The sequence below is a fragment of the Ranitomeya variabilis genome, chromosome 2 (genome assembly GCF_051348905.1).
Source record: "Ranitomeya variabilis isolate aRanVar5 chromosome 2, aRanVar5.hap1, whole genome shotgun sequence".
Lineage (NCBI taxonomy): Eukaryota > Metazoa > Chordata > Amphibia > Anura > Dendrobatidae > Ranitomeya > Ranitomeya variabilis.
This window is the reverse complement of record NC_135233.1, coordinates 3,717,920-3,736,191: the sequence shown is the minus strand read 5'-3', so window position 1 is coordinate 3,736,191 and position 18,272 is coordinate 3,717,920. Positions and strand designations below refer to the sequence as shown.

General features: G+C 49.4%; 1 protein-coding gene across 3 annotated transcripts in view; it reads left to right on the top strand.

Moving 5' to 3' along the window:
- Positions 1 to 18,272, top strand: part of PEX6 (peroxisomal biogenesis factor 6) — an 86,270-nt gene that overhangs the window by 21,461 nt on the left and 46,537 nt on the right. The window contains exons 4-10 of one of the 3 annotated variants that reach the window (XM_077281869.1): positions 7,165 to 7,258; positions 7,388 to 7,524; positions 7,598 to 7,706; positions 7,778 to 7,986; positions 8,054 to 8,249; positions 8,589 to 8,665; positions 14,334 to 14,457. In XM_077281869.1, coding sequence (XP_077137984.1) covers positions 7,165 to 7,258; positions 7,388 to 7,524; positions 7,598 to 7,706; positions 7,778 to 7,986; positions 8,054 to 8,249; positions 8,589 to 8,665; positions 14,334 to 14,457 — 946 coding nt within the window. Of the gene's footprint in view, positions 1 to 7,164; positions 7,259 to 7,387; positions 7,525 to 7,594; positions 7,707 to 7,777; positions 7,987 to 8,053; positions 8,250 to 8,588; positions 8,666 to 12,657; positions 12,937 to 14,333; positions 14,458 to 18,272 lie in introns of those variants that run through there. The other 2 variants (XM_077281868.1, XM_077281870.1) reach the window with 2 other exon arrangements.

Here is an 18,272-nt window from a genome sequence, read left to right as displayed (position 1 = left end):
CCGGTGACTCCATCATTTTTGCCAGGGGTTGTAGAAGAACATTTCACATTCAGTATGTTGGAGATGGAAGGCCACAGTCCTGTTCCCATAACAGAAGAACAAACAGATACTACAGAAGAGCAGCAAAATGATTCTTAACAATTAGATGATCTTGTTGAAGCTGCTTCACACCTCTTTCCTATTCATCACATGCGCTGTGTTGTGCACACGCTGCAGCTGGCAATAAGAGAGAGTCTGCATGAGGGACATGCTGGAACTCTGATTAGCAAAGTGAGGAACTTGGCTATTACTGCCAGAACCCCTAAAATTGATTCCATCTTGAAGAGACATGCTGGAAAAGGGGCAATTGTGGATGAAGCCCCCCGGTGGGGCAGCATCTACTTAATGACTGAGCGATTGCTTGAGGTGAAACCTTCCTTGTAGATATGACCTCAGGTAACACTACATGAAGACCAATGGACACAGGTGGCTGAACGGAAGGAATTTCTTCATCACCCATTTATAGTGACTAAAGTTACAAGCAGAGTGTAATAAACTGTAACTATGAAAGTCTTTTGTTATAAAGTTGTATCCAATAAATATATTGTATCATGATTAACCCCTTAATGACCGCCAATACGCCTTCTGACTGACCTGAGATATTAGAGAACAGCGCCCCATACAGGTGACCATCCCGCAGCTGCCGGCTGTCCACTATACTGACAACTTACTACAGCTGACAACTTGCTGCATCTGCCACGATCAGTGCTTGCACCGTACATATCTGTTTAACCCCTTAGATGCTGCTGTCAATAGTGACTGCAGCGTATAAATGGTTAACAGTGTGGGGGCTTCTTCCTCTTCATCCCATCGGTGCCCTCAGATCATCATTGTGGGGTCCTGATGTTTGTGGTGGCAATTCATGGCCATATATCGGTCTGCCGGCTGTAGTCGCCTGTTCAGTAGTTAGAGGCTTTTAGGTGGTAACACACATTGTCATTTCTGTCATGCCACGCTGCATTAATTCCTGTAAAGCAGCGGAAGGGTTAATAAACTACCTGACAGCAGTTTTCAATACGTCAGGGGGTGCTGTTTATAAAATGGTATCACGTTTGGGGGTTTCCCAATATGAGACCCCTAAAGGCATTTCAAATATGGATGAGTCCCTAAACAAATACATTTTGTAAATTTCCTTGAAAAAATGAAAAATTGCTGCTACATTATTAACCCCTTTCTGACGTCGGACGGGATCGTACGTCCGAGCCCAGGCTCCGCGGTGAGCCCGCATCAAAGCCGGGACGTGTCAGCTGTTTTTTACAGCTGACATGTGCCCGTAATAGCGGCGGGTGAAATCGCGATTCACCCGCCGCTATTAACTAGTTAAATGCCGCTGTCAAACGCTGACAGCGGCATTTAACTACCGCATCCGGCCGGAAATGACGTCATCGCCGACCCCTGTCACATGATCGGGGGTCGGCGATGCTTCAGTATTGTAACCATAGAGGTCCTTGAGACCTCTGTGGTTACTGATCCTGGATAGCTGTGAGCGCCCCCCTGCGGTCGGCGCTCACAGCACACCTGCAATTCTGCTGCATAGCAGCGATCTGATGATCGCTGCTATGTAGCTGAGCCGATCAAGTTGTGCCTGCTTCTAGCCTCCCATGGAGGCTATTGAAGCATGGCAAAAGTAAAAAAAAAAAAAGTTAAAAAATGTGAAAAAAATAAAAAAAAACATAAGTTTAAATCACCCCCCTTTCGCCCCAATCAAAATAAATCAATAAAAAAAAAAATCAAACCTACACATATTTGGTATCGCCGCGTTCAGAATCGCCCGATCTATCAATAAAAGAAAAGCATTAACCTGATCGCGAAACGGCGTAATGAGAAAAAAATCCGAAACGCCAGAATTATGTTTTTTTGGTCGCCGTGACATTGCATTAAAATGCAATAACGGGCGATCAAAAGAACGCATCTGCACCAAAATGCTATCATTAAAAACGCCAGCTCGGCACGTAAAAAAATAAGCCCTCACCCGACCCCAGATCATGAAAAATGGAGACGCTATGAGTATCGGAAAACGGCGCAATTTTTTTTTTTTTTTTTTTTTTTAGCAAAGTTTGGAATTTTAGTCATGTTAGGTGTCTATGAACTCGTAGTGACCTGGAGAATCATAATGGCAGGTTAGTTTTAGCATTTACTGAACCTAGCAAAAAAGCCAAGCAAAAAACAAATGTGGGATTGCACTTTATTTGCAATTTCACCGCACTTGGAATTTTGTTCCTGTTTTCTAGTACCCGACATGGTAAAACCAATGATGTCGTTCAAAGGTACAACTCGTCCCGCAAAAAATAAGCCCTCACATGGCCAAATTGACGGAAAAATAAAAAAGTTATGGCTCTGGGAAGGAGGGGAGCGAAAAACGAATACGGAAAAACGGAAAATCCCACGGTCATGAAGGGGTTAAACCTCCTAAAATGCTAGCAAAATAAAATAACATTTTATAAATGGCGCTGATGTAAAGTAGGCATGAGGGAAATGTTATTTATTAATGATTTGCTGTGGTATAACTATCTGGATTAAAGGGATAATCATTCAAAGTTTGAAAATTGCTAATTTTTTAACATTTTTCTAAAATTTCTGATATTTATTATTAATAAACACAAAGCATATCGACCTAAATTTACCATTTATCATAAAGTATAATGTGTCACGAAAAAACAAACTCAAAATCACTTGGATTTGTTTAAGCGTTCCAGAGTTATTACCACATAAAGTGACACTGGTCAGATTTCAAAAATTTGGCTCCGTCACTAAGGGGTTAAAAGCCTGATGTTACCATTTTACCACAGTAAATTTGTCACGTAAACTTAAACATGAGCCATGTATGAGGGAGTTGGAGTCATGGAAATTGAGGAGTCAGTCGGAGCTGGAGTCGGAGATTTAGCCTACCGACACCACAGCCCTGGTACATAAGCCTTGGTCTGGGCACTCGAGTGCTTGTCAGGTGTACGTAAGCCTGGGTCTGGGTCCTCGAGTGCTTGTTTGTCATGTGTACGTAATCCTTGGTCTGGGTCCTCGAGTGCTTGTTTGTCATGTGTACGTAATCCTTGATCTGGGTCCTCGAGTGCTTGTTTGTCATGTGTACGTAATCCTTGGTCTGGGTCCTCGAGTGCTTGTCAGGTGTACGTAAGCCTGGGTCTGGGTCCTCGAGTGCTTGTTATGTGTACGTAATCCTTGGTCTGGGTCCTCGAGTGCTTGTCGGGTGTATGTAAGCCTGGGTCTGGGTCCTCGAGTGCTTGTTTGTCAGGTGTACGTAATCCTGGGTCTGGGTCCTCGAGTGCTTGTTTGTCATGTGTACGTAATCCTTGGTCTGGGTCCTCGAGTGCTTGTCAGGTGTATGTAAGCCTGGGTCTGGGTCCTCGAGTGCTTGTTTGTCAGGTGTACGTAAGTGTTATGGACCTGGTGGTTAGGTGCACCAGGAATGACCTGATAGTTAAACACGGAATCGGGATGAGCTCTGGGGAAATGGGAACTCTGCTGACCGCAAACCCTACACCTATCAACACAACTAGAAATAGCCGTGGAGCGTGCCTGACTCTGCCTAGACGCCTCTTCACAGCCTAAGAGCTAACTACCCCTAAAGAAAGGAAACAAAGCCTCACTTGCCTCAGAGAAATTTCCCCAAAGGTAAAAGCAGCCCCCCACAAGTATTGACTGTGAGTTAAGAGGAAATCACAAACACAGGATGAAATAGGCTTTAGCAAAGAGAGGCCAGTCTAACTAAACAGATTGAGGATAGAAAAGGGATCTTTGCGGTCAACACAACAAACTACAAAAACCATGCAGAGTGTGCAAAAAATACCCCCGCACCGACTCACGGTGCGGTGGTGCCACTCTGCACCCCCAGAGCTTCCAGCTAGCCAGGCAGTTTCATGATGGCAAGCTGGACTAGAACTTAGCAAGAAAAACCATAAATAACAAATGAACAAGCCGGAACTTAGCTTTTGCTGGAGTAGACAGGTCCTCAGAAAGATCCAGGAGAGATCTGAACCAGTACTAGAACATTGACAGCTGGCATGGAGTAACGATCTGAGTGGAGTTAAATAGAGAATCCTAGCCTAGCCCTAAACGAGGGCAGCTGGGGAAGGAATCTCAGAACCAGCAGCTCCCCTCACAGCCACCAGAGGGAGTCCAAGGACAGAACTCACCGAAGTACCATTCATGACCACAGGAGGGAGTTCGAGAACGGAATTCACAACACGTAAGCCTGGGTCTGGGCACTCGAGTGCTTGTCAGGTGTACGTAAGCCTGGGTCTGGGTCCCCGAGTGCTTGTTTGTCATGTGTACGTAAGCCTGGGTCTGGGCACTCGAGTGCTTGTCAGGTGTACGTAAGCCTGGGTCTGGGTCCCCGAGTGCTTGTTTGTCATGTGTACGTAAGCCTGGGTCTGGGCACTCGAGTGCTTGTCAGGTGTATGTAAGCCTGGGTCTGGGTCCTCGAGTGCTTGTCAGGTGTACGTAAGCCTGGGTCTGGGTCCTCGAGTGCTTGTCAGGTGTACGTAAGCCTGGGTCTGGGTCCCCGAGTGCTTGTTTGTCATGTGTACGTAAGCCTGGGTCTGGGTCCTCGAGTGCTTGTCAGGTGTACGTAAGCCTGGGTCTGGGTCCTCGAGTGCTTGTTTGTCAGGTGTACGTAAGCCTGGGTCTGGGTCCTCGAGTGCTTGTCAGGTGTATGTTAGCCTGGGTCTGGGTCCTCGAGTGCTTGTCAGGTGTACGTAAGCCTGGGTCTGGGTCCTCGAGTGCTTGTCAGGTGTATGTAAGCCTGGGTCTGGGTCCTCGAGTGCTTGTTTGTCAGGTGTATGTAAGCCTGGGTCTGGGTCCTCGAGTGCTTGTCAGGTGTACGTAAGCCTGGGTCTGGGTCCTCGAGTGCTTGTTTGTCAGGTGTATGTAAGCCTGGGTCTGGGTCCTCGAGTGCTTGTCAGGTGTACGTAAGCCTGGGTCTGGGTCCTCGAGTGCTTGTCAGGTGTACGTAAGCCTGGGTCTGGGTCCTCGAGTGCTTGTCATGTGTACGTAAGCCTGGGTCTGGGCACTCGAGTGCTTGTCAGGTGTATGTAAGCCTGGGTCTGGGTCCTCGAGTGCTTGTCAGGTGTACGTAAGCCTGGGTCTGGGTCCTCGAGTGCTTGTTTGTCAGGTGTACGTAAGCCTGGGTCTGGGTCCTCGAGTGCTTGTCAGGTGTATGTAAGCCTGGGTCTGGGTCCTCGAGTGCTTGTCAGGTGTACGTAAGCCTGGGTCTGGGTCCTCGAGTGCTTGTCAGGTGTATGTAAGCCTGGGTCTGGGTCCTCGAGTGCTTGTTTGTCAGGTGTATGTAAGCCTGGGTCTGGGTCCTCGAGTGCTTGTCAGGTGTACGTAAGCCTGGGTCTGGGTCCTCGAGTGCTTGTTTGTCAGGTGTACGTAAGCCTGGGTCTGGGTCCTCGAGTGCTTGTCAGGTGTACGTAAGCCTGGGTCTGGGTCCTCGAGTGCTTGTTTGTCAGGTGTATGTAAGCCTGGGTCTGGGTCCTCGAGTGCTTGTCAGGTGTACGTAAGCCTGGGTCTGGGTCCTCGAGTGCTTGTCAGGTGTATGTAAGCCTGGGTCTGGGTCCTCGAGTGCTTGTCAGGTGTACGTAAGCCTGGGTCTGGGTCCTCGAGTGCTTGTTTGTCAGGTGTATGTAAGCCTGGGTCTGGGTCCTCGAGTGCTTGTCAGGTGTACGTAAGCCTGGGTCTGGGTCCTCGAGTGCTTGTCAGGTGTACGTAAGCCTGGGTCTGGGTCCTCGAGTGCTTGTTTGTCAGGTGTACGTAAGCCTGGGTCTGGGTCCTCGAGTGCTTGTTTGTCAGGTGTACGTAAGCCTGGGTCTGGGTCCTCGAGTGCTTGTTTGTCAGGTGTACGTAAGCCTGGGTCTGGGTCCTCGAGTGCTTGTTTGTCAGGTGTACGTGGGTCTGGGTCCTCGAGTGCTTGTCAGGTGTATGTAAGCCTGGGTCTGGGTCCTCGAGTGCTTGTCAGGTGTATGTAAGCCTGGGTCTGGGTCCTCGAGTGCTTGTTTGTCAGGTGTATGTAAGCCTGGGTCTGGGTCCTCGAGTGCTTGTCAGGTGTACGTAAGCCTGGGTCTGGGTCCTCGAGTGCTTGTTTGTCAGGTGTATGTAAGCCTGGGTCTGGGTCCTCGAGTGCTTGTCAGGTGTACGTAAGCCTGGGTCTGGGTCCTCGAGTGCTTGTCAGGTGTACGTAAGCCTGGGTCTGGGTCCTCGAGTGCTTGTTTGTCAGGTGTACGTAAGCCTGGGTCTGGGTCCTCGAGTGCTTGTCATGTGTACGTAAGCCTGGGTCTGGGCACTCGAGTGCTTGTCAGGTGTATGTAAGCCTGGGTCTGGGTCCTCGAGTGCTTGTCAGGTGTACGTAAGCCTGGGTCTGGGTCCTCGAGTGCTTGTTTGTCAGGTGTACGTAAGCCTGGGTCTGGGTCCTCGAGTGCTTGTCAGGTGTATGTAAGCCTGGGTCTGGGTCCTCGAGTGCTTGTCAGGTGTACGTAAGCCTGGGTCTGGGTCCTCGAGTGCTTGTCAGGTGTATGTAAGCCTGGGTCTGGGTCCTCGAGTGCTTGTTTGTCAGGTGTATGTAAGCCTGGGTCTGGGTCCTCGAGTGCTTGTCAGGTGTACGTAAGCCTGGGTCTGGGTCCTCGAGTGCTTGTCAGGTGTATGTAAGCCTGGGTCTGGGTCCTCGAGTGCTTGTTTGTCAGGTGTATGTAAGCCTGGGTCTGGGTCCTCGAGTGCTTGTCAGGTGTACGTAAGCCTGGGTCTGGGTCCTCGAGTGCTTGTTTGTCAGGTGTACGTAAGCCTGGGTCTGGGTCCTCGAGTGCTTGTCAGGTGTACGTAAGCCTGGGTCTGGGTCCTCGAGTGCTTGTTTGTCAGGTGTACGTAAGCCTGGGTCTGGGTCCTCGAGTGCTTGTCAGGTGTATGTAAGCCTGGGTCTGGGTCCTCGAGTGCTTGTCAGGTGTACGTAAGCCTGGGTCTGGGTCCTCGAGTGCTTGTTTGTCAGGTGTATGTAAGCCTGGGTCTGGGCAATCGAGTGCTTGTTTGTCAGGTGTATGAAAACTTCAGGTGCTTTTTTTTTTAGTATTTTCTTTTGGAAATTTCATCATCACAGCACGGATTTGCTGTTTCAACCTCCAGGTTTCCTGATCTCTACTTTAAGGTGCAGAAAATTGATGGAGAGCATGGCAGTGATGGCTACATAGCAGACAGCATTCACAGCACACTCTATCAGGTACAAATAAAGAGAACGTGTGGGTGCTATGTATGACGCTGTCAGCTGGGATCGGCTCAGCTGGCTGACTGATGGCCACTATCGGATGCTGGGTGTCTCCTCACACTGACCTTTAGTATCCTATCACAGGTGGGCAGTGTATGTAGCTTTGTCCCCTCCTTTCCATCCCGTGACGGTCATGTGTTCTGGAGCAGTATGTTCCCGGCTGGCCTCTCACACACGGTGGATGACTTATGTCGGATTCTCCTGCCTCATCTGCAGAGGACGTAAGTTCTCATACGCTGTGACGCTTTTCTCCACCCTACAACCTGTTAACAGAGTATCATCCCGTCACAGAAGTGATGTTCTTGGAGAGGGAGGTCGTGTTCTACTCACTGGTCCTAAAGGCAGTGGTAAGACCACAGTGGTGCGAGCCACCTGTAGTCGCCTGAATTTACACCTGTACCAGGTGGGTGTCTGTCGGAGGTTCTCCAAAACGTCCTCCGATCCTGTCCATAAGACTCTCCATGTGCTTTCTAGGTTGAGTGTGCAAGACTTTGCCGGGACAGCAGCGCCAGCAGCATCGCACGCCTGCACTCCGTCTTCTCTCACGCCCAAGATTGTGGAGCCTGCGTCCTCCTACTCTGCCACCTGGATCTGCTGGGGAAGGACAGAGATGGATCTGGAGAAGACACACGAGTCATCTCTGCTCTGTGCAGCCTTCTTCATGGGACCAGTCACTCAAAACTGTATGTCTGATTCCAGATCATGAGTTGCATCTTTATAGCACCCCTCATACCGGCTGTGTCTCCACAGAGAGCTGCCCTTCCTGGTGGTCGCCACTACCTCTCGGGCACAGGAGGTTCCTCTGGATCTTCAGTCTTGCTTTCTTCATGAGGTTTGCCTGAATGTCCCCACAGAAGAGCAGCGTCTGTCCCTTCTCACTGTGCTGTCTGCCCCGCTGCCGCTTAGCAGAGATGTGGACCTTGCTCGCCTGGCGAGCAGCACTGCGGTGAGTTTTGTGCTGACTGTTCCCCCAAACAGGCGCCTGGAGCGCTGGAGGCAGGCGCCTGGAGCGCTGGAGGCAGGCGCCTGGAGCGCTGGAGGCAGGCGCCTGGAGCGCTGGAGGCAGGCGCCTGGAGCGCTGGAGGCAGGCGCCTGGAGCGCTGGAGGCAGGCGCCTGGAGCGCTGGAGGCAGGCGCCTGGAGCGCTGGAGGCAGGCGCCTGGAGCGCTGGAGGCATGCATCAATAACCTGATGCTGTAGTGTGACCACAGACCACAATCCCAGCTGCCGGCAGATCCTGGTAGTGGTCGGCTCTTCTGTGACCTCTGTCCTTCTCTCCTCCGCAGGGCTTTGTGGTTGGGGATCTCTGTGCTTTGCTGTCAAGAGCTGGACGCATCTCCTGCACCAGAATCCGCAGTTCCTGGTTCGTCCCCCTTCTCCTTTGCCCTTGTTCTGGATTTCATCATCTTGTTTTTACTTCTGTTACCTGGACCTCTGGACCTCTTCTGGCTCCTCATTCCCATCCTCACTGCATAATGTTTTCTCTGGCTCCTCCCTTTCTTGGCTCTGACCACTCCCATCTCAGCCCTCTCCCCCTGCTCTGTGCCCTCCCTCTATCTGTAGCTTTTTGTGGTAGGAGGAGGAGGACGGCCTATTGGCTGCTGCTTTCTCTGGCTCCTCCCCTTCTCTGCTGACTCCACCCTTTCTGTCTCTTCCCTTTCCTCTGTTTGCCCTCACTCTGTTACCTCTGCAGTGTTGTCGGAGGAGGAAGAGGACGGCCCATTGGCTGCTGGTGGGTCATTCCATGTCAAGTGAACCAATGATTTTTACCTCGATATTTTTAATTCTTTTCAGATTTTGTTATTTGCTAATAGTGTCAGAGAATGCAAAATGTGAGGAAAAAAATTCCAGAAATTTATTTATTTTTTGTTAATTTTCAAAGTTTTGAAAAAGTGTGAATTTCGGTGTTGCCTGCCCTTACATGTCTCCTCATAACTCAGGCTAGAAAAGAGAGAGAGAAACAAAATAAACACCATTCTATTCAGAACAGTACAGGCTTTCACCAGATATGTCACAAGAGTATCTTGGATAATAATTTACCTATGCGAACGCAAGCGCAAAACTTTAAAACGCATTTCTGAAAAAAAAACGTTAAAATTTCAAAATTTCACAAACTGCACATGTGCCTGCTATGCTCCTATTCACATCTGTACCAAAATTCAAGCTGGGATCATGATGGGATCATATTTTAAAAAATAAAACTATTACAGTGTCAGTTCAAAAATCTTGATCTCAGATCTGTTCAGCCTGTGGTGTAGAAGTGTGGGGTCTATAGTTACCAAATAATCCAGGATTGTTAGATATTCCTGTATTATTTTATTATAGAAGCAGGAGAGGACAGAGGAGAAGCTTTGTTAGGGCTGAGGATGACCAGGGGTAGACAGTGACTGCAGAGCAGATGACCGGCCGGCAGCTCCAGAGGCCACGTTCACACCAAATCTTATCACCGAGGAAACTCCTCCAATGGTGGGAGAAAAATATTCCTAACATCCAGTTCATGTATTGTACGAACCAGGACTACGGGGAGGAGGAGGAGAGTTTGTTAGATTATGACCAGGGGCAGACAGTGACTGCAGAGCAGATGACCGGCCGGCAGCTCCAGAGGCCACATTCACACCAAATCTTATCACCGAGGAAACTCCTCAAATGGAGGGAGAAACATATTCCTAACATCCAGTTCATGTATTGTACGAACCAGGACTACGGGGAGGAGGAGGACAGTTTGTTAGATTATGACCAGGGGTAGACAGTGACTGCAGAGCAGATGACCGGCCGGCAGCTCCAGAGGCCACGTTCACACCAAATCTTATCACCGAGGAAACTCCTCCAATGGAGGGAGAAACATATTCCTAACATCCAGTTCATGTATTGTACGAACCAGGACTACGGGGAGGAGGAGGACAGTTTGTTAGATTATGACCAGGGGTAGACAGTGACTGCAGAGCAGATGACCGGCCGGCAGCTCCAGAGGCCACGTTCACACCAAATCTTATCACCGAGGAAACTCCTCCAATGGTGGGAGAAAAATATTCCTAACATCCAGTTCATGTATTGTACGAACCAGGACTACGGGGAGGAGGAGAGTTTGTTATAACATCGGTTACAGGGACTCAGCAATACAGGACTGTCATCCCATGTAGTGGAAATAAAGACCGTGACGTCCATGACGTGGTAGAAGGCGGCACAAGATCGGCAATGGATGACATAACTGGTGAATGTGATCGGCGCTGGTGGCGGCTACTGGACTCTCCAAAGATTGGGAAAATGAAGGCGTAGAAGTGACTTTTCTGCACCTTCTGGTCCAGCACCGTCCTTTGTGTATCCAAGGAAACCAGACATTGTAAGGCTATGTTCACACGCTGCGGGTTTTGCTGCGGACCCGCAGCTGTTTTGCAGCTGCGGGTCCGCATCCTTTTTCCATGTAGGTTACAGTACAATGTAACCTAATGGAAAACAAAACCCGCTGTGCCGACAATCCTTTTTTTCTGTGGAAAATCCGCGCTGATTTTCTGCAGAAAAAAAGGAGCATGTCACTTCTTGGTGCAGAATCGCAGCGATTCTGCACCCATAGAAATGCATTGAACCGCTAACTTCCCGCATGGGGCTGTGCCCACGTTGCGGGAAGTTAAGCGGATAATGTGCGGGTGGTACCCGGGGTGGAGGAGAGGAGACTCTCCTCCAGGCCCTGGGAACCATATTTGGGTGTAAAAAAAAAATTAAAATAAAAAATCATGCTATACTCACCTCACAGCGCTGCCCGCGGCGTCCGGTCTTCGGTTTGCTGTGCCGAACAGGACCTGTGGTGACGTCGCGGTCACATGACCATGACGTCTCGAAGGTCCTTGTCAGCACAGCCGCGTGCAGCGCCGGGGAGATCGCGACGTCAGAGGGTGAGTATAGCCAATTTTTATTATTTTTTACATTACTATTGATGCTGCATATTGCTGCATATGCAGCATCAATAGTACAGCAGTAATCCCGCAGCGGAAACCGCGGAACAAACCGCGATAAATCTGCAGGGATAACCGCAGCGGTTTTGCCCTGCAGATTTTCAATTCCGCTGCGGGATTAACCCGCAGAGGAACCCGCAGCGTGTGAACATGGCCTAAAAGTTACAAAAATCAGATATAACTCAGGTGGAGCCGGACACCATGACAGCCGCACATAGTGACACAGAAGGAGACGGCCATTGCTGGTGAGCGCTGATGGACAAGATCACCCACTAGAAGGGACACACTGATGATAACAGGCCAGTGTAAAAACCTACTATTAATTGTCTGATTAGTTCATATTTTATAGAACGAGGATTTAACTACTGGACTATTCTTCTTAAACACTTCAGAAATGACAGGTTTAGTGATATATATGTATAAATAGGTGGTAGAAATATTGGTTCTTCTTATCTCGTTTGTAACATATAATTAGGATCAGACTGTATTTAGAATATCACACCTGAGGATGTGATCGCCTTTTATCTTTTGGCTTGTTCAATGAATTCAGGTGGAAAATGCTGAGCCAGTTGTGTTATGATTAGGATGGATTTATTCTGGCTCTTCGGTATTTGTTTTTTGTGTTTCTTTATTGTTACATATAAATGTTGAATGCAATAAGTTGTAATTTGAAAAGAAAAAAGGAAGAAACTCACACAGACATAAAATCAGATGATTCAAGGCTTAAAAAAAAATACAAATGTGATAGGTCCCAAGTTGAATCCCTGCACAAATATAAACAAGGACACAAGTAACACACATGCATGTTTTCACGATTTTAAAAAATACGTTTTTTTCAGAATTGCGCATCAAAATTTTGAATTTGATTTCTCCAAAACAAAATATAAACAAACATAGTCTTGTGACCTATCAAACGAAAGCCGGTACCGTTCTGAGAAAAATGATGCATCTCCCACCTCTTTATCTTAATTCTAGCCCGAGATATGATAAAAAATGTAAAGCCATACCAGGCCAAAATCTGCGCTTTTATGAAACTTTAGAAATCTGTAAAAAATTAACCGATGAAGAAAAAAATTGAAAACTTTTAATTTGTAATTAACTAAAGTTGTACTTCATAAAAACAAAAAATAAAAAAAATCTAAAGACGTAAGGTAAATAAAATATTCATATTTGGAACGCTTGATATGGAATGACCCTGGCTTCTCTGGCTCCTCCCCTTCTCTGCTGACCCCACCCTTTCTCTTCCCTTTCTTCTGTTTGCCCTCACTGTTACCTCTGCAGTGTTCTGTGGGAGGAGGAAGAGGACGGCCTATTGGCTGCTGGTTTCTCTGGCTCCTCCCCTTCTCTGCTGACCCCACCCTTTCTCTTCCCTTTCTTCTGTTTGCCCTCACTGTTACCTCTGCAGTGTTCTGTCGGAGGAGGAAGAGGACGGCCTATTGGCTGCTGGTTTCTCTGGCTCCTCCCCTTCTCTGCTGACTCCACCCTTTCTGTCCCTTCCCTTTCTTCTGTTTGCCCTCACTGTTATCTCTGCAGTGTTCTGTCGGAGGAGGAAGAGGACGGCCTATTGGCTGCTGGTTTCTCTGGCTCCTCCCCTTCTCTGCTGACTCCACCCTTTGTGTCTCTTCCCTTTCTTCTGTTTGCCCTCATTCTGTTACCTCTGCAGTGTTCTGTCGGAGGAGGAAGAGGACGGCCTATTGGCTGCTGGTTTCTCTGGCTCCTCCCCTTCTCTGCTGACTCCACCCTTTGTGTCTCTTCCCTTTCTTCTGTTTGCCCTCACTCTGTTACCTCTGCAGTGTTCTGTCGGAGGAGGAAGAGGACGGCCTATTGGCTGCTGGTTTCTCTGGCTCCTCCCCTTCTCTGCTGACCCCACCCTTTCTCTTCCCTTTCTTCTGTTTGCCCTCACTGTTACCTCTGCAGTGTTCTGTCGGAGGAGGAAGAGGACGGCCTATTGGCTGCTGGTTTCTCTGGCTCCTCCCCTTCTCTGCTGACTCCACCCTTTCTGTCCCTTCCCTTTCTTCTGTTTGCCCTCACTGTTATCTCTGCAGTGTTCTGTCGGAGGAGGAAGAGGACGGCCTATTGGCTGCTGGTTTCTCTGGCTCCTCCCCTTCTCTGCTGACTCCACCCTTTGTGTCTCTTCCCTTTCTTCTGTTTGCCCTCATTCTGTTACCTCTGCAGTGTTCTGTCGGAGGAGGAAGAGGACGGCCTATTGGCTGCTGGTTTCTCTGGCTCCTCCCCTTCTCTGCTGACTCCACCCTTTGTGTCTCTTCCCTTTCTTCTGTTTGCCCTCATTCTGTTACCTCTGCAGTGTTCTGTCGGAGGAGGAAGAGGACGGCCTATTGGCTGCTGGTTTCTCTGGCTCCTCCCCTTCTCTGCTGACTCCACCCTTTGTGTCCCTTCTCTTCTGTTTGCCCTCATTCTCTTACCTCTGCAGTGTTCTGTCGGAGGAGGAAGAGGACGGCCTATTGGCTGCTGATTTCTCTGGCTCCTCCCCTTCTCTGCTGACTCCACCCTTTGTGTCTCTTCCCTTTCTTCTGTTTGCCCTCATTCTGTTACCTCTGCAGTGTTCTGTCGGAGGAGGAAGAGGACGGCCTATTGGCTGCTGATTTCTCTGGCTCCTCCCCTTCTCTGCTGACTCCACCCTTTGTGTCTCTTCCCTTTCTTCTGTTTGCCCTCATTCTGTTACCTCTGCAGTGTTCTGTGGGAGGAGGAAGAGGACGGCCTATTGGCTGCTGGTTTCTCTGGCTCCTCCCCTTCTCTGCTGACTCCACCCTTTGTGTCTCTTCCCTTTCTTCTGTTTGCCCTCATTCTGTTACCTCTGCAGTGTTCTGTCGGAGGAGGAAGAGGACGGCCTATTGGCTGCTGGTTTCTCTGGCTCCTCCCCTTCTCTGCTGACTCCACCCTTTGTGTCTCTTCCCTTTCTTCTGTTTGCCCTCATTCTGTTACCTCTGCAGTGTTCTGTCGGAGGAGGAAGAGGACGGCCTATTGGCTGCTGGTTTCTCTGGCTCCTCCCCTTCTCTGCTGACTCCACCCTTTGTGTCTCTTCCCTTTCTTCTGTTTGCCCTCATTCTGTTACCTCTGCAGTGTTCTGTCGGAGGAGGAAGAGGACGGCCTATTGGCTGCTGGTTTCCCTGTTAACGCTCAGGACTTGGATCGTGCTCTGGCCGAGTTGCAGGAGGCTCATTCTAAAGCCATTGGGGCCCCTAAGGTGAGTCCCTCCCAGCAGGCCCTGCCCATGGTGCCTGGTGATGACCTGCAGGGGTTGACGGGAAAGTTTCCCTGAATCTGGGGATTCTAAAGTTGTAGCCTCTTAAAGTGAGTCTGTTTTCCCCAAAATGCATTTTAAAGGGGCAGTACCTAAAAAGCACACCGGCACTGCCGCTGTCATGGCGCACTTCCTGAGAAAACGGCTTGTAATTCATATGCACATGAAGAGGCTTCCTGCAGCCGGGCGGGGCCAAGACTCTGGCGCACGGTTACCGCCTCCTAATGGGGCCTCTCCCTGGTGATTGGCCAATTCTCACTTCTCAGAGCGCGCACTGTCAAAATGCTGCCGCCCGTCTACCCTCGCACGTCTACCCTCTGCACACCCCTAATCCCTACTCTTACTAATACATGGACTACATCGCACCCCTGATCCCTACTCTTACTAATACATGGACTACATCGCACCCCTGATCCCTACTCTTACTAATACATGGACTACATCGCACCCCTGATCCCTACTCTTACTAATACATGGACTACATCGCACCCCCGATCCCTACTCTTACTAATACATGGAGTACATCGCACCCCTGATCCCTACTCTTACTAATACATGGACTACATCGCACCCCTGATCCCTACTCTTACTAATACATGGACTACATCGCACCCCTGTTCCCTACTCTTACTATACATGGACTACATTGCCCCCCCAGATCACTACTCTTACTAATACATGGACTACATCGCACCCCTGATCCCCACGAATACATGGACTACATCGCACCCCTGATCCCTACTCTTACTAATACATGGACTACATCGCACCCCTGATCCCTACTCTTACTAATACATGGACTACATCGCACCCCTGATCCCCACGAATACATGGACTACATCGCACCCCTGATCCCTACTCTTACTAATACATGGACTACATCGCTCCCCTGATCCCTACTCTTACTAATACATGGACTACATCGCACGCCCAGATCCCTACTCTTACTAATACATGGACTACATCGCACGCCCGATCCCTACTCTTACTAATACATGGACTGTCGCACCCCTGATCCCTACTCTTACTAATACATGGACTACATTGCACGCCCAGATCCCTACTCTTACTAATACATGGACTACATCGCACCCCTGATCCCTACTCTTACTATACATGGACTACATCGCACCCCTGATCCCTACTCTTACTAATACATGGACTACATCGCACCCCTGATCCCTACTCTTACTAATACATGGACTGTCGCACCCCTGATCCCTACTCTTACTAATACATGGACTACATCGCACCCCTGATCCCTAGTCTTACTAATACATGGACTACATCGCACCCCTGATCCCTACTCTTACTAATACATGGACTACATTGCACCCCTGATCCCTACCCTTACTAATACATGGACTACATCGCACCCCTGATCCCTACTCTTAGTAATACATGGACTACATTGCACCCCTGATCCCTACCCTTACTAATACATGGACTACATCGCACCCCTGATCCCTACTCTTAGTAATACATGGACTGTCGCACCCCCGATCCCTAGTCTTACTAATACATGGACTATGTCGCACCCCCGATCCCTAGTCTTACTAATACATGGACTACATCGCACCCCTGATCCCTACCCTTACTAATACATGAGCTACATCGCACCCCTGATCCCTACTCTTACTAATACATGGACTACATTGCACCCCTGATCCCTACCCTTACTAATACATGGACTACATCGCACCCCTGATCCCTACTCTTACTAATACATGGACTGTCGCACCCCCGATCCCTAGTCTTACTAATACATGGACTATGTCGCACCCCCGATCCCTACTCTTACTAATACATGGACTACATTGCACCCCTGATCCCTACTCTTACTAATACATGGACTACATCGCACCCCTGATCCCTACTCTTACTAATACATGGACTACATCGCACCCCTGATCCCTACTCTTACTAATACATGGACTACATCGCACCCCTGATCCCTACTCTTACTAATACACGGACTATGTCGCACCCCTGATCCCTACTCTTATTAATACACGGACTATGTCGCACCCCTGATCCCTACTCTTACTAATACACTGACTGTCGCACCCCTGATCCCTACTCTTACTAATACATGGACTGTCGCACCCCTGATCCCTGCTCTTGCTAATACATGGACTGTCGCGCCCCCGATCCCTACTTTTGCTAATACATGGACTACATCGCACCCCCGATCCCTACTCTTACTAATACATGGACTACATTGCACCCCTGATCCCTACTCTTACTAATACATGGACTACATCGCACCCCCGATCCCTACTCTTACTAATACATGTAACAACTCTGCTGGCATCACGGCATGGCCTCTCATCTCTCACACTATCTTACCCACTGCTCCAGGCCATGATGTGGTTTCTGTTTTATGCCAGCTCCATGTTCTGTGCCTCTGCTCCCTGCATGCTTCCTGGCTGTGTGTATAGTGGGGCGGCGCCTGAACTCTCTGGTTCTTATAGGAATCAGGTGCATCTGTCCAATCTGTTCCTGACCAATTACCAAGAGGCCTCCAGTATATAGTGCAGCTCCACCCAGTGTTCTGGGCCTGTGCAATGTGTTAGCTCAGTTAGTGTTTTGCTTCTGAGTTTGCCTGGCCTTGCTCTATGTTACTCCCTCGCTGGAGGCTCTACTCTGTATTTTTGCCTTGGTCTTGTTTTCCGCCCTCCAGGAGGCAGTATATCCTGGTCTCTGTGTCTTTGTCCTTGTGTCTTGTTCCATTGCCTTGTCTGTACTTAGTCTTATCTCTGTCTCCTTGTCTGTGGCTTCCTTCCCTGCTGTGTCTTTCCTTGTGTTCTCAGTCTGCTTACACTCTGCACTCTTGCAGCTCTGCCTGCTCTGTACCTTTGTGGCTTTTACCTCTGTTCCGCACTCCTGCGGTTGTGCTCCGTTCTTCTCTGCTCCGCTCCCGTTGCTGTAAGAATCTCTTTCTGCAGCTCCCCTCCGCATTCCTTGCGGTTCTGCTCCGTTCATCTCTGCTCCGCTCCCGTTGCTGTAAGAATCTCTTTCTGCAGCTCCTCTCCACATTCCTTGTAGTTCTGCTCTGCTTTGCTTTTATTGCTGCGCTATCTCTTGCTGCTCTACCTGTTCCTTCATTCTCCCTTCCTTCTGGTTTATTTCCATACCTACATCTCCTGTGTCCTACCGTTCCTGCCGTGCCTTCCAGTCCTGTGTGTTCTGCCAGTCCTGCCTGATGCCTGCACCAATCCTGGTGTTCCTGTCTCCCAAGTGGGATCAGCAGCCACAGCCAGACACCGCCCTGGAGTAGCACCTGGCAGCTGCCTGCTGCACAAGCCTGACCTCACCATCAGGGGCTCCAGTGAAAACCCAGGCAGCTGTCATAGTCACGCCCCTTCCAGGGTAGTCTGGTTTGTGGCACAGTGGGGCCACACAAACCCCCCGAGCTCACGCCCACCAGTCAGGGCATGAGCGTGACAATACACAGACTACATCGCACCCCTGATCCCTACTCTTACTAATACATGGACTACATCGCACCCCCGATCCCTACTCTTACTAATACAGACTACATCGCACCCCTGATCCCTACTCTTATTAATACAGACTACATCGCACCCCTGATCCCTACTCTTACTAATACATGGACTACATCGCACCCCCGATCCCTACTCTTACTAATACATGGACTACATCGCACCCCCGATCCCTACTCTTACTAATACATGGACTACATCGCACCCCCGATCCCTACTCTTACTAATACATGGACTACATCGCACCCCCGA